This window comes from Tenrec ecaudatus, chromosome 8, assembly GCF_050624435.1.
Source record: "Tenrec ecaudatus isolate mTenEca1 chromosome 8, mTenEca1.hap1, whole genome shotgun sequence".
Taxonomy (NCBI): domain Eukaryota; kingdom Metazoa; phylum Chordata; class Mammalia; order Afrosoricida; family Tenrecidae; genus Tenrec; species Tenrec ecaudatus.
The window spans coordinates 149959535-149976419 of record NC_134537.1 but is presented as its reverse complement, the minus strand read 5'-3'; the positions used below and the strand labels follow the sequence as shown (position 1 = coordinate 149976419).

Here is a 16885-nt window from a genome sequence, read left to right as displayed (position 1 = left end):
AAAATACCTGGCTAGTTGATACTAATTAATCCAGATGGCCACAATGAACATGTACAGTGTGCCCTGCACGAAACAAAGGCAAGAGTGGGGCAGAGCGAAGGACAGGAAACTCCCATCTGTGCTCCAGCTCTGGGCCCTGCTGGGCACGGCTCACCTTGCACGCTGTAGGAGAGCAGGTCCACCGCAGATGTGGCTCTCATGAGGTACTGAGTCTTCAGGCTGAAGTGATCCATGCTGGTGTTTCCTCCCATGAAGGAGGCAGACCAGTTGTAGGCATTGCTGTAGACATTTGTGGACAGGTCCAGGATACCCAAGAGGGGAACCCGCAGTAGATACACCTTGGGAATGACAAAAGTGGGGATTCGGAACTCTTGAGATGGCAGCTGGAAGCCCACAGACTTGAAGTGGAGGGCTGGAATCCGGACAGTTTCTAAGATATTTAGGTCCTGGGAGGATCGGCCACCAAATGGCACAGGAATCTCAAATTGCACACTATTCTTGTTCAAGGTGTATTTTAGCCGGCCGTCACTGAAACGAACAACAAAGACAATGTTCTCACAATCAGACATCAAGGTCTCAGAGTTCTGTTCTCCAAGTAACATTGAACTCACAATACTTAAACGGTATACTTTCAGATACAACCATTGAGTTGATTCTGACTCACAGAGACCCTATAGGTGGGGTAGAATCGTCCCTCTGGGTTTCTGAGACTGTAAACTCTTTACTGGAGCAAAAAGCCTCATCTTTCTCCCATGGAGCAGCTGGTAGTTTTGAACTGCTGACCTTGCAGCACAACACATAACTCACTGTGCCACCAGGGCTCTTTAAGGTATACCCATAACCTGAATTGTGCTCTTAAAATGTTGCCTTCATTCAGTGTTTAACCGAGGCCGTCCTGACACCGTCTGGCACTACAGCCAGTCTGTGGTCAAGAAATCTAGTTCAATGACTCCGTAGAAAACCCAGTTCTGAATGAAGAGGGATTTTACTTAAGATAAGACAAAAATGGAATGAGTTTAAAATTCAGGTTTGCAAGTGATAATTCGGTTGCTGCTAACAAAATGCCCGAGGGTCTTCTTGATTCCTTGGCATTTGTTTACCTCCTGATCTACAGTGCTCCATCTCCTCAACATGTTCAGATCGTTTCCCTTAATCATGTAAATTAACAAAAAACAAACAAATGCTCCAATTAAGTTCTATTTACGTTGCATGGCTCAAAAAATATTTCTGGCTTCTTCTTTTACCTTTTCAAGAATAAGTTTTCTGGGAGGTGGAAGTCTGGCCATCCCATTTTCTGCAGGTTCATTTCCTCGAGGCCACTGAGGTGATCTTGCAAAGTCTGGGAGTAAGGGAGGTTCCTGGATGTCTTCTGAAGCCACGTGTTTGTTGCCTACAAAGGTGGGAAGTTTGATTTTAGAATAACAGACACAGATGAGATTGCCTTAGCGAAGGGGGCCCTGGTGGTGCCGTGGGCAACACGCTGAGCTACTAAACTTAGTGCCCGCAGTTCAAAGCTACCAGCTACTCTGAGGGATAAAGATGAGGCTTTCAGCAATACTTGCTATGCCTGCCACATGAAAGCCCATGCAGTTCCACAAACGGACAGGTGGGTGGGGGGAAGCACAGTGACCATAGTCCAGTTACACTGCAAGTTAAAATGAATCAGAGGAAATGATGATTGATGGAGTATATAGCTTACTGAGACTCATAGACAGCACCCTAAAGTTTCCAGTTATACTCTAGACACGACACCTTCTTCTCTTAATAGTACTACTCATTTGACATTTATCACATAGAGATTTATTTATCAGGTAATTATCTACAAGTGAATATTTCTCTCCTCCCCAGGAATTCTTTTAAAAAAATCATATTATTGGGGTCTCATACAACTCTTATCACAATCCATACATACATCCATTGTGTCAAGCACATTTGTACATTCATTGTCCTCATCATTCTCAAGACATTTGCTCTCCACTTAAGCCCTTGGTATCCGCTCCTCATTTCCCCCCACCCTCCCCGCTCTCTCCTCCCTCATGAACCCTTGATCATTTATAAATTATTATTTTGTCATATCTTACACTGTCCGACGTCTCTCTTCACCCACTGTTGTCCACCCCCCAGGCCTCAGGAATTCTTCAGGGGCAGAAAGCGTGTCTTATGTATCATTGGACGGGCTTCTGCCCCTAACTCGGGGTTGGGTGTGCAATGAGTACTTTTGACCCATGCATTGATTGACAGGCCAACGCATACTTACAACTATTAATTTGGAACCCATGTGCCGGAAAGTCATATCTGTTTGCGGGACTCTGTGGTCCAAGAGGCTGCTGGCATACATCAGCAAGCTCTGAGGGATATCGGCGAGATCCACGGGGAAATTAGAAGCCACTTTTCTGGTGTCCACATTGGTGCCAGCATTCCATTCAAATTCCATTTTCTCTTCATCTGAAAATGCACATAGGAAACATCGATCTATCAACGGCGCTAGGTCATTCGTTGACAAGTGCTTTCAAGCCTGTACATCGTGGCCCTGGAAGCTCTTATCTGGGAGAAAGGGAACTTACCATAGCGCCATGCCACCTTCTTGGAAACCCTGGAGCCAAAAGCTGTAGCAGAGGAGTCTACTTGCAACAACAGTTTTGTGGGCGACCAGTGGGTCAGGATCTCGCTTCTGGCTTCTGCTTGCAAACGAGGTATGGAAATCACACCTTTGATCTTGCCTTTTTCCTTAGTGTCATAGCTGTGGGAAAAGAAAGTCAGTTGACATCACTGAATTTGCACATTCTAAGGACAATTCAGGGTTAAACCCAAGTCCCAGGATCAACATATGAACACCCCCCCCCACAGGGGGTGTGGACAAACAACAGAAAAGAGGCTGATGTAAGATATGAAAATAATAATAACCTATAACTTATCAAGGGCTCATGAGGGAGGGCAGGAGGTGGGGTGTGTGTGAAGGGGGAAACATGAGGAGCTGATATCAAGGGCCCAAGTAGAAGAATATGTTTTGAAAATGATGATGGCAGCATGTGTACAAATGTGTTTGACACAGTGGATGATTGTGTGGATTGTGATGAGATGTAAAAGCCCCTAATAAAAGTATTTAATTAAATTCAAAAAAATCAAATAAACAAAAAAAAACCAACCAGAAGCTCCATTATGGTAATAAAAACCAGATCCATGAATGGCTCAGAGAAATGATCATAATTCACATGATTAACTTCAAAAGACAACCTTCAGCACACATTCAGGACTTCCCAGGGATGTTTGGGACCAGTGCGGAGACTGTTCGAAAGCTGTACGAATCCTGCTCTATGATTTACTAGCTCTATTTCCTTAGCTAAAGGGACCCCTGGTGGTGCAGTGAGTAATGTGCTGAGCTGCTAAACTCAATGCCCACAGCTCAAACCTACCAGCTACTCTGAAGGAGAAAGATGAGGCTTTCTGCTCCTATGGGAATTGCCTGAACTGCAGTGGGTTTGGTGTTAGGGTATTGCACTGATCAAGAGGTAGTGATATTTCAGTGGTAAAATTCTCCTCTTTCATGAGGGGACTCAAGTTCAATTCCCAGCCCACATACTCTCTATGCTCAGTCACTATCTGCCTGTCGATGGAGACTTTCGTGTTGCTGTGATGTTCAGTGGATTTCCACAAAGGTGCCAGACTAAGACTGACTAAGAAGAAAGGTCCGGGGACCTACTTCCAAAAATAAAACCATGAAAACCCTGAGGATGAAAATGTCTGATCCCCAACTAATCTGGGGATGGCGCCCGATGAGGTGCTGTTTCAGTCCCAGGTGAATGGGGTCATCGTGAGCTTGGGGCTGAGTTGACAGCTGTGAACAATGTTGCCTTGACCAAGTTATTTCATCCTCCTCAGCTGCCACCTTCTCATCTATCGAACAGGGGCCTCTTGTAACTGCTTTGTATTTTATTGTAAATAAATATTTACAATGTTTATTGTAAATAATATTGCAGATATTCTTTCTTTTCTTTTTGTTTAAAACAGCACTCATTTATTATCCATTCTGTACTCCAATCAATCTCTATAAATACAAACATTTGCTATGTTGAGTAAATGGTGATCAGTAAAAGATGGACATAGCTTTTCAGTGGGACTTTTAGAGTATAATAAATTGATACTAAAATGGTTAATTTTGCTTATGTCATGTTTGTATTTGATTTTTTAATATAAACATATTTTCAAGTCCAATCCATGGAAGTCAACTATATAGTAACAAAATAAATATGTAGATATGAGATAGTTTTTTTTAAAGCATCCAGCACCATTCCTGGGGAGTCATAAGTGCCCAACCAATGGTAGACAGGTTCAGTTGGATATGTGTGAAGGGCCAAATATTGAGGGCTGTCTGTCACTTGGATTGCAGACTTAGAAACAAGCCACAGGCTGGCTTTAGAGTGGAAGAGGAAGAAGCAGAACAGAGAGGGCATATCACCTTAAGTTTTCCTTACCTCATATGGCCAGTGAGAGTGACCTCAGTGATCTTATTATTCTGAATGTCCAAGGTGAGCTTGTAAGCTTTTTTATCTTGAGCAGATTCATCACTGACTCTGAGGATTGTACCCAGGTCAACATCAAAATCTGGAATTTGGAGTTCACTGGACAAAGTCCTCCTCTGTCGATTATATTTGAACATCATAGTGGCCTCGGTTTGCTTCACACCTGGAATGGTTTGCAAGAGCATTAAGAAATGTGTTTTACATCTAGCTCAGAAGCAACAAAGCCCACATGGAAGAAGCACACCAGCCTGTGTGATCACGAGGTGTCGAAGGTATCAGGTATCAGGCATCAAAGAACAAAAAAACCATATCATTGTGAAGGAGGGGGAGTGGGGAGTAGGGACCCAAAGTCCATCTGTAGGTGAGTGGACTTCCCCTTATGGATGGGTCATGGGGAGATGAGTCAGTCAGGGTGCAGTGTAGCAACGATGAAATGTGTAACTTTCCTCTAGTTCCTAAATGCTCCCTCCCCCCAACCCATACTCCACTATCATCATGACCTCAATTCTGCCTTACAAATTGGATTAGATCAGGGGATGCACACTGTACAGATAAGCGCCCACAACATAGAGAATTCAGGACAGATAAACCCCTCAGGACCAACAAGGAGAGTAGAGATACCAAGAGGGTTAGGGGAGGGTGGGGGGGGGGGGAGAAAGGAGGAACCTATCACATGGATCAATCTAGAATCCCCTCCCAGGGGGATGAATAGCAGAAAAGTGGGTGAGGGGTGACAGAGGATGATGTAAGATATGGAAAACATCATCTTTTACTTATTAAGGGCTCATGAGGGTGGGTATGGTGGGGAGGGAGGGGAAGAAATGGGGCTCAAGTCGTAAGAGAATTCTTTGAAAATGATGATGGCGGCATATGTGCAAATGTGCTTGACACATTGGAGGAATGTGTGGATTGTGATAAGAGATGTAAAAGCCCCCAATAAAAGTATTTAGAAAAAAAGAAAAAAGAAAGAAATGTGTTTTAAGAAGCAAAATTTGGAAGGAAGGACAGGAAAAAGCCGGAAAAACCACAAGCAGCAGATTCATTTAGATGAAGGCACAGTTCATGGCTTTACCATATACCTTTAACGCGCTGTTGTAACATTCACCCAATTTACATACACATACTTATCGCCTACTGTGTGTTAAGCATTAATCTTGCACTCGGCAGCCCTAGCCCTCAGGGAGCTTACGTTCAGTGGAGGAGGGTGTGCCGAGAGGAAGCTACAGTGTTATGTAGGGCAGATCATGATAGGTCATGAAGAAAGCTGGTGGTATTTCATTCTGCTGTACAAAGGGGCACTATGCATCAGAACTACATGTACCAACAACACAGATAGGAAGATAGAAAGTGATGGTGGAAGAGGTGCAGTTTTACATGTGGTGGTACGAGGCGTTCTTGCAGATGAGGCCTCGGACGGCTGTGAAGTGAATGAACAAAGAGGAGGGCTGAGCATGTAGATAGCTGCACAGATGTCCAGGGTGGGGCCTAACACAACCAAACAACCAAGCTCGCTGCCGCTGAGTCAATGCTGACTAACAGCGACCCTCTGTGGGCTTCTGAGACAGGACTGTTTAAGGGAGGAGAAAGACCAGCCTTTCTCCCTCAGACCTGTTGGCGATTTTGAAGTGCTAATCATATGCATCACAGTTTGATGATATCCACTCCACTCCAGGCCTCCCTCAGGGCTCTCCATGTAGTGGAAATGGGACACCCATGGCCCTGATGTGTTTGGGGGGATACGCCGTGTGTTCAGGCCACAGTAAGACACAGTTTCTCTCTCTCTCTCTCTCTCTCTCTCTCTCTCTCTGTCTCTCTCTCTCTACTGTGATCATCCAAGTGCTCTCTCCAAATCATCATTTCACTATGAAAACACTCCCAGGATGTTTCAGTTCCTAGGTTCATACATTTATGTAAAAAAATATTGACTTTTCTTGGTTTTTTTTCAAAGGGTGCACCTCCTCTTTTTCCAAAGGGCTGCCATTTCCAAAACGTGGCAACTCCATTCTTCAGTTGGTTGGGCCACAGAACTGGGACTCATCCTGATTCCTCTTTCTCTGAAACATCTCAGCAAATTTCATCTACCAAATCTTCAAAATACTGCCAGAATTTGGCCTCTTCTAATAGTTTCTCTGCCAAGTCTCTGATTCAAATCTACACTTCTTGCTTGGATTATTATAAAAGGCCACGTACTAATTCTCTGTGCTTCTCTCCCTATAGTCTTATCTCGACAGAAACATAAATCAAATGGTGAAATTCTCCAATGGCATCTTATTTAATTCATAATAAAAGCCAAAATTCTTACCATGTCCTATAAGAAGACCATTTTCTTGTGTTTCCCCTTTTTTCTTTGACTTTATCTTCAGCTACTTTTCACTTTTCTCTGTTTCAGCCACACTGGTCTCCTTCGCTCTTCAAAGATGGTAGCCAGGCATCAGCCTCAAAGACTCTGCATGGCCGTTTGGCCTGGAACGTTCCTTTCCACACCCATGACTCCCTTACATGTGTCAACTCCCTTTTTTATGTCCACTTGATCAGTCAGCTTTTAAATTATTTTCCCAAATGTCCCTGCCTTCTCTGCACCCTCGGCCAACCCCTGACATTCCATGGACTCCTCTCTGCTCTGTTCTGCTTCCTGGCACTGGTATGCCATCCTGAATATTTATTTGTTTGTGTATTTTCTGCAAGCTCCCCGAGCTCAAAGACTTTATCGCTGGTCCTCACTGTTCTAGCCCCAACTCTTAGAACAAAAACTTATGAGACCGTCAATAAACGCTTGCTGAAAGCCCTACCTACACTCAGCAAGGTCTACATGCGACTCCTGAACCGGCCGAGGGAAGCCCTGGAGAAGCCCTTTTCAGATACAGACCTTCTGTTTGCGTTACAAGCTTCAGGGTGTCCACCAAGGCTTGGCCTTCTTTCTTGAGCTCATAGGTTGCACTGGAAGAATACTGCTCGACCTCTCCCGTTGGCCTCAGTTCCAATTCAAATCTGAAAGTGTTGCGATACAGTTGAAATGTTAGGGGTCTTCAATGAGGAGGCTAATGTTCCTCAAACCACCCCCCCTCAGTTACAACCAAACAGGACTCTTGATTTTAACATGGACTCTGATACTTCTTAATGAATGATGATCTCTACAGTTTCTTCTCCCCTTTCCAAGAGCATCGAGTAAGGTCAGATAAACAGAGCAGGAGAAGACTGGTTAAGCCTGAGAGGTGGAGCCTAAGCAGTAGAAGTGTGCTTGGGGGAATTGTCAGGATGCCAAGAAGCTCTGCAGTGACAAACACTGAAACTTTGCATCACGAGCAGACTAGAATCTGTAATGTGATCTCCTGACCTGTAGGGTGAAGCTAGAGGGGGCATCATTCAGAAGGAGGTGCTTTTAAAGGAGTGAGATTCTCAATGGCAAGGGGAAGAGTTCTCTCTAGAGAGTATAATGGAATCACTATGGGATCTCTTTGAAGACCCAGACTCGGGGTCATTACTCCAACCTTCCAACCCTATACCCTCTTACTCCTACCCCATCCATGGAGATATCAGTTTTGGTATCAGCGTGAACACACTTTATCTGGGTTGGAGCAGAGGACCACTGGTCTATACAATCAAAGGATGATGCAAACGCCTATGGAGAGGGGCTTACCACACACATCACATGTTCTTTTGCCTCACTAGGGGACCATAATGTTTCAGGGCATAAGTGGTGGGCTACACATAAGCATGTATTACCTGGTGTCCCCGGTCAGTGGATAGTAGGAGGAGGAGTCTGTGGAGCTAGCATTGGAGTAGGCACCAGTGGTGCAGTAGTTCAGGCCAGTGAAGAAAGGCTTGCACGTTGTCCAGGACTGCCTGTTCACAGCCAGAGGTAGAACTGCTTCCGTTTTGGTGGTAGAGGTCAAATGCAATGTGTTACTGGCAAAGAAAGACAAAAACCTTAGTTATCTTCAAGACCTGTCTGAATTGTTAACTTTGATTCTCCTGGTAGCAATATCCCTGTCTTACCCTGTCTTTCTCCCTTCTGTTCACACCTGCCTTGGATGATTTGATTTATTGAGAAACAATACTATCAAGAATCCAGAGTCATATCTACTGAGGGACAATGGCAAGCCCTGAAATTGTGCCCCTGTCCAATGACCACTGTACTATAATATTAGCTCAAGGATATGTGTGGAACTCTTTAATCTTTTACTTCATGCTTAATAACAGTACTTGAAATAACAATGCATCTTCCTTGCCTTCAGTGAGGAAAGTTGGCCTGTGATGTGCTCAGTCACTTTTTTCAGTTTCTTCTCTATCTACCCTCAGCCGGACAAGATCACTCAGTTTGCCTTGCCCCATGAGGTCTCCCAAATACGCAAGTCTTCGATGATCTCTCACAGCCGGTGATGGAAACTCGGAGGGGTAGCAGAAATTGCTGAGTGCCACTGCATGCGAGTGGCACCCGGGGCATGTGCCATAGATGCCACACATTCAATACACCTTGGAAAGACTCTCAAACAAACTAACTGTTGTCTTCAATCTGATGTTTCAAACCCTGTACCACATTCTTTTTGTTTATGATCAGCAAGCCAGCCCTACAACAAATCTGAAAAGTAGGGATTAAGATTCCCATGTTATTAAGGAAATGAATGCTCAGAGATGTTAAACTACGGAGCACACACTCCAAACATCTCCCTTCATCTGCGGCTCGTTAGAGAATAGGTGTCCCGTCTGTAAGCATCTGCAATGTTGTTGGTTCTTGTCACCAGAATTAAACAAACTTAAGCTTCTTCATGACACACACCCACACCCACACAAACACACACCCTTTCATTCCCTTCCAGTTTAGGCGGTCTGCTTTGCAGTCTACGTTCCCTGAAGCCCATCTCCCTGAGCTGTGATCTGCCTGCCCCCTTGATCATGGTTTTGAAACTGTTTCCATCAGCACCTCCAATCACCTTCTTGTTCTTAAATCCAATAGAAATATTTAGGCTTTCTCTTTCCCGACCTCTCTGACCTGCATTCAATTGGGCTGTTCACTCATGACAAAATGAAAACTTCAAAGGCTCCACCATCTGAAAAGATGTGACACTTCCTTCTAAATATGTACTTCAAACACCTAGTGAGTTCTACTTTAAGTACAGGTTTAGCAAGGTTCTGTTGCTGTCCTTCAAGGACGTTTCCTTGGAACTACCTTGTGTCTTTCTAAGTACTCTTTCCTTGTTTCAGGAAGCCCCAAGACTGCTTTCGGTTGTGCTGGAGTCTTAAATTCTGCCTAATTGCTTCTTGGGCTCCCTGAGCCCTTCCTAGCTTGGGTTTCTCTCTCACAACTTCTCACTCTACTGTTTTTGCTCTTCCTTCCATTAAATGTTTCCATTCTAGTCCCTCACACCTCACTCTACACCACTCACTGTCTGCCCTCAAGAACCTGCCTGGATGTGCTCTAACTCACTGCCATTAGGCAATGTTGACTCGTCGCCACCTGCTGTGGGTTTACTTTTCTTTTTTTTTCACAGAGAAAAGCTTGTAGTTAGTTCAGGGATTGTTTGCTAGCCCTTAGGAGCGTTTTCCAGTCCAGTCTGTTGGGGTATCACGCCCTGGCCCCAAAGTCCACTTTCAGCATTCCCTGGGGACCTTGCCACTCCATTCTCTTGCTGTTCCGCTGCACTCCCCCAGTGATTTGCCTCGGTGTGGTGGGATCAGGTCAGGTGCAATTCCCACACTGTGTCTCCGGTGCAGTCCCCTGTATCGCCCTTAGTCACTGATTGGCATCATTTCTCATTGTGGGGTCAGCCATGTTGTTCTCTCCGTGGACTGGCTGCTCTACTCAGGAACATCATCCTCACGGCCTGGTGGGCCAGGCTGTGCTCCACTCTCTCCTCCTGCCCCTTCATCTGCTCCCGTGTGCTCTGATCAGATATGTTCATCTCCCAGAGCTGCAGAGTCAATGTCGTCCTTTGGAACAAATTCTTTTCGGGGGAGGGGCAGGAATCCACTTAATTTATGGTGCTGGGGCCAGCCTCCCAGACTGCTGTGGGTTTTCTGAGACTGTAAATGTGTATGAGAGTAGAAAGCCCAGTTTTTGTTTTGTTTTTTTTCCTCCCACGGAGCTGCTGGTGGTTTCAAACTGCTAGCCACAGAGATCACAACCTAATACCTAACCACGACACAACCAGAACTCCTCTCTCTATATGTTGGTGACTCACAAATCTATATTTGGAGAGCAAATGCCTTGACTGAGCTTTCAATATAGATTGGAGAATCACCAGGTATTTGCCTCACGGATCCAATTCTAGGCTCACTGTTTCTAATTGGCTTAGGATTTCAACTGCAAATTGGATATCCCAAACTAAACTTGTCACTGTCTCTGTAAATGAACTGTTCTCTCTTTCTCTAGTCCCTATATCCATAAAGGGCACCTGCACCTATCTTTTCTCTCCCTTTGCTTCACACCTCCCCTGCCCTGTCAATCTCCGAGTATGCATAGTTCCATCTGTGGACGATTTCTAGCGTGTGCTCACTCCTCTCTAGACCCTGGTCTGCCTCTGGTCCAGCCCCTGTTGCTCACCCCTCCTTGTAACTAAAATCTAACTGGTCTCCAGTCATACATCTTTTCCATCCATTTCCCACACTGGAGTGAGAGGGTAGTGCTTCTAACACACCAATTTTATCTTTCCTTTTAAAATCCTTTGTCTTCAGAAGAAACCCACATTTCCCAAGCTGATTTATAAATCTCAACCCGGCCTGACCTCTACAACATCTCCACAATCTAACCCTTCACCAATTTACCTTTTTGCATCTTGACCGTCTTTCAGGTCCTTTAGTCATGCTCTTTATCTCCCAGGTCATGAGATATTCGCTTCTCTTTTTCCTGAATGCTCCTTCCATAGTTGACTGGAGAACTCTGGCATGACTTCTCTCTATTCTAGGTATCAATTTAATTATTTTTTCCACAGAGCTTTCCTAAGTACCACACCCTGTGACAGATAATTACATGCTACCCTCACATGTCCTCTAACATAGTCTTCACTTACTTCTTTGTGATGGCCTGCTTAATTGTACGCTTTCCTTGTAAACTTTGAGCGCTGGAAGTTTGAGAGCCTTGTGTAGCTCATCTACCATTCCTGGTCCATAGAAGGCCATCAAACACTTTTTTTGAATGAATAAAGAAATGTGGAGCATTCACTACAAAGCTGCCTTAAAAAAAAACCATAGATGACATGCTCTACCCACTAAGCTAATGTTGATGCCGACATGTGACAGCACAGTGATTCCATGTGAGAGAGTAGAATTACTCCCTAGGATTTTCTAAGTTGTGATCTTCCTGGGCTCAGTGGGTGCAGACACAGCACCACTGGCGAGGATGGCAGAGGAAAAGGCAATATGTCAGTCTGTTGTGCATAGGGATCGTTTGAGTCACAATGGACTGGACTTTGCCCAGTAACAGCAACACTCTTGCTGGGAGCAGAGCGCCCTGTCTTCCTCTTGCAGAATCACTGGGTGCATTCAGAACACCAACTTCTTGGTTGTATCGGAGAATTTAACCACATCCACCACACTAACTAATTGACTAACACGTATGGGTATGTCCATTGTTATTTTTCCTGGGAAAATGTTCATTGCCCAAGAATAATTTCTGTAGATTTACTGTTTCTTCATTCTTAAAACAAGGCCAAGCAAAAACAACCCAACAACTAACAACTCAACCAAAACCAAGACTGCAACTATTTGTTGGAGTAGAAAGCCCTGTCTTTCTCCTGAGGTGTGGCAAGTGGTTTTGAACTGCTGAAGTAGCAGTGAGAAACCCAACATGTAACCACTACACTACCAACATGTACACTACACTACACTACCACAATCAACAACCAACAAGTATTGGTTAAGTTTCAATGAGGAGAGGGGCAAAGTGATCTAGGGAATATGGAAAGTAGAACAATCATTTAGTTAGTCTAGACTAGTTAAAAATACATTATCCATATCAAAATCATCAGGCAAAGGCATCACAAAGATAAAAACTACTGACCTATCAGCAATCCTTTCTGAACATAGATTAAAAATTCTCAACAAAATTCCAATATTGGGCTGGAAATCATAGCCAGAGCCATTAGACAAGGGGGGAAAAAGTCAAAGGAATCCAAATGGACAGAGAAGTGAAACTTTCATTATTTGCAGATTGTCTGATTTTAGAAAACCCCCAAAACTGAATAAAAAGATGGTCAGAAACAATAGAAAGACATGCCAGCATGGCAGGATATAGGAGTAACACACATATTCCATAGGATTCCTGTACACTAGAAAAGAGAAATCTGAAAAATGAATTAATAATACCACATCAAAGATGAAAAATTTAGGAATAAGCAAAATTCGAGAAACAAACGGCTTATACATAAAAAACTATAGACCATTACTAAAAGAAATATATAAAATATTACTAAAATAATAGAACATTACTAAAAGAGACCTACAAAACTGCAAGAATATTCCATGTTCATGGATAGAAAAGTTTAATATTGTGAAAATGAAAAGTATTGTGAAAAACCAAAACAAAAATCAAACACACTTCCACTGAGTAGATGCTGACTCATAGTGTACCTATATGACATGGTAGAATTCCCCCGTGAGTCTCCAAAACTAAATCTTGACAGGAGTAGAAGCCCTGTCTTTCTCCCTAGGAGCAGTTGGTGGTTTCAAACTGCCGACCTTGTACTTAGCAGTCAATGGATAACCCACTACTTCACCAAGGCTCCTAGTACTACTCAAAGAAACCTATCCAAACAATCCCGTTCTGAACCAGATCCAGATCCTAACTTTATTCAGGAAAGAAATGGAAAAGCTAATGGTTAACTTTATATAAAGAGGTAGAGACCCAGGAGAAAGCAGGAAGAAGAATACAATAGGAAGCTTCCCGTTACCTGACCTCAAAACTTATTACAGCCATAGCAGTCAAAACAGCTTAATCTTTTTTACAGCGATGGGCATACAGACTAATGGAGTATCAAAGAAAATCAAGAAATAATTTCATATCCCTAAATGGAAGAGAGACCGTCTTTCAACAAATAGGTGATGGCACAATGGCAATGTCCATCTGCAGAAGCATAAAACAGGACCTAGACCTCACCCTATGTATAAAAACAAACTCAAAGTGGGGTAAAGACCTAACTCTGTAAATCCCCGAGCTATGAAGATCATCAGTGAGAAAATGGGGACAAATTTAAGGGCCCTATTACAGGGCACAGACATACTATCATACATAACAAAGGAAGATAAAATAGTTGATGGACTGAAAATAAGATACTTCTGTGCTTTAAAAGCCTTGATCAAATGAGTAAAAGGAAAACCCATGGACTGAGAAAACAATCTTTGGCAGCAAGACAACAGACAATTGACTAATCTCTACAATCTATAACACCAATACCTCTATATGAAAAAATTAATAACCTAATTAAAAAATGGGAAAGGGCATGAATAGACAGTTCACCAAATGTGATGTCCAAATGACTGACAAACATATGAAAAAAACGCTCACAACCATTGACCATTCTGGGCATGCAGATCAAAGCTATAGCGCCACAGCATCTCATACAAACAATGATGATCCAATTAAGTAAACAAAAACAAACAGAAAATCACAAATTCTGGAGAGGGTGTAGAGAGATCAGAACCCTTCTATACTACTGGCAGGCCTTTAAATATGTACAACCAGTGTAGAAAGAGATATGGTACGACCTCACACTGGGGCTAGAAATTCCACACAATCCAGCAATAACTCTGCTGGGTATATTTCCTAAAGAAGTAAGAGCCACAGTATGAGCGGACATATGCACACTCATAGTCAATGCATGACAGGTCACAATAGTACGGCATTGGACACGGCCCAAATGTTCATCAATACAAGAGTAGATAAAGAAACATTGGTCCATGTACACAGTGGAATACTTTGCATCACTAGAGAGCAATGACAAACTATGAAGCACCTCATGGCATAGATGGGCCTGTAGAACATTATGTGGCGTGAAGTTAATTAATTACAAAAGGACAAAAATTGTATGAGCCCACTACTATAAGGATAAGCACCAAGACAAAGACTTGCATACCAAAGGGGACAGACTCTTGAGGTTACCATGAGGGGGAGGGACAAAGGAGAGGCGTGGCAATGGGAAAGAGGTTTGGTAGATGTTGACTTGGGTGCGAGGGAGCCTGGAGGTCCACAAGAGGGAGAAGAGAAATCAGTGGGGAGGGAATGGGGTTGAATACAGGCTATGGAGGCAGTTGATAAAAGTTATGAACTGTTGAATGCAGATTTGATGGTGTGATATATACCCCCCACCTAATTCACAATAACAAAATCATTAGAAAAACACTCATACAGAAACTCCTAAATCCACTGTGACCCGAATTATCTCAAAAGCTATCTAGCTTGGCCATATCCTATAGCTGCAGTCTTAATTTTCTCTCTCAAATTGGCTAAGGATCAGGCAGAAAGAATTACCTGCCGCTGAACAGCTTGACTGGCCTCTTTGGTGTAGGGACCATGATCTTGAACTGCCCAGCTTTCAGGGAAATGCGAGCCTCCAGGCCCGACTCATGGAAGAAGTTGGTGTTCATTTGGACCCCACTTTTAGCAAAGTCAGGAATGATGATGCCCATATTCGTCACAAACTCCACTGAGACAGAAGGCTTGGCCACCAGATCAGCCTGTATCTGTAAGTCAGAAGAAAAGCTTTGTTAAACACCCCAACCCCCAGACGGTCAGATCAACCACCCTTTCTGGATCGCTGGATGACTCACACACTTCAGCAAGCATGACTGTGACTTGTTGAAGGAAGAAAACCCTCGTACTCAATTCCTCAGGGCCTGGGGACATTGATCTCCAGGACTTGGATTCATCCAAGTGAACGTTAAGCATAACAGAATTAATGGGTGCCACACATTCTAATTTATTCAGAAAGAAGCTGAGTTTGTGTCTTACTGGCCAATCACATTGGAACCAATCAGGCAGAGCATCCTAGGGGAACCTTCACACCTTTAGTAACAACGTGGTTATAATCATGGTGCACTTTGACTTGAAGTCGTTAAGGTTGTTCTAGAAATCCATCTTGGGGCGGAAAAGGAGCAGTAGATAAAACAAAGAAGGGGGCGATGTCTTACATTGGCTACTTCCACTTTCATCCCAGCCTTGGTCCCAGGAGCGATGACTCCAGATGAGGACACTTGCAGTTGCAGTCCAACGCCGGTGGGGAGCTCAAAGGCGTTGTCCATGAAGATGTAGTGAAGAAACAAGTCATTCATTGAACCTTTCATTATGGTCTCTTTGATCTATGGATTCAACAGGAGAGAAAGATTCCAAGTAAGACACCTTGAAATGGATTTTGCTAAATGTAAACTCCCATATGTTTCAACAATTCCTCCTCATCCAGAGTGGAAGGACTAGCATATTTTGGTTCAATGAAGAGTTGAATGAGCAACTATTCATGATTTTGAGGTCAATGTACTAGAATCTGAGCCACCGTCCTAGATAGTGCATCATGCCATCTTGAATTGGAGATTCAGAGACGCTTAGGAATGCTGGACCTCAGAACTTAACCAATGGTATCATCCATATTAGACAAACTCATTGCCACCGGGCCGAGTCCAACTTCTAGAGACTTTCTAGGACAGAGCTGAACTGGCCCTGTGGATTTCTGATTTTGCAGTTCTCTAAGGAGTAGAAAACTTCGTCGTTCTCCCATAGAACAACTGGGAGTTTTGAACTGCTGACCTTGTGGTTAGCAGCCCAATGCATAACCCATTACAACTCAGGGCTCCTTTGTCATCTATGCTTAGTTATGTTGGTTGTTTGAAGTCTGAATACAAATGAGAACTTACTTGAAGTATATTATGGAGAAATAGATATTTTGAAACTAAGGAGCTATTGCGATGGCATACATGTTTGTATGAATCCACTGTCATTTTTCATAACATCTCCATAGCTTTAGATTTATTTTCATGCATAATCTGAGGTCTGTTTCCTTAAAAGGAGTATTGTTACTTAATAGATCAAAGGAACTAAAGAAAATATTTTCTTCCTTATTGAAAAATTAATAACAATAAAGTTATAGCTAATAGCGGATGATGGATAAGAGTTTACCATATACTCTATTTCCTCATTGTATCGTTGCACTATTAAACGGAACCTGTAACACACATAGGGGAAGGTGTACTTAATACTGTTTTTCAAGTAATCTCGTGTTCTTAAAAGATGCATCTCATTATAAATAGCTGGATCTCTTTCAGTTCACTGGGACCGAAGAATTCTTTTCAATGAAATTCTGAGCAAAACTGCCTCTTGGAAAGAAATACAGGAGTTTCTTTGGTTGGTTTTTCTGGGACCTTAGGGGTGTCTGGGAGACCTA

The 16885-nt window shown here is 43.3% G+C and overlaps 1 protein-coding gene across 1 annotated transcript in view; it reads right to left on the bottom strand.

Annotated features, from left to right (window-relative positions):
* Nucleotides 1–16885, bottom strand: part of APOB (apolipoprotein B) — a 49020-nt gene that overhangs the window by 12026 nt on the left and 20109 nt on the right. Inside the window, exons 17-25 of the mRNA XM_075557260.1 lie at nt 15642–15809; nt 14983–15194; nt 8244–8426; nt 7387–7508; nt 4473–4683; nt 2565–2740; nt 2258–2445; nt 1245–1390; nt 155–528 (exon numbers count right to left, since the gene is read on the bottom strand). Of these exons, the coding sequence (XP_075413375.1) occupies nt 155–528; nt 1245–1390; nt 2258–2445; nt 2565–2740; nt 4473–4683; nt 7387–7508; nt 8244–8426; nt 14983–15194; nt 15642–15809 (1780 nt within the window). The remainder of the gene's footprint in view (nt 1–154; nt 529–1244; nt 1391–2257; nt 2446–2564; nt 2741–4472; nt 4684–7386; nt 7509–8243; nt 8427–14982; nt 15195–15641; nt 15810–16885) is intronic.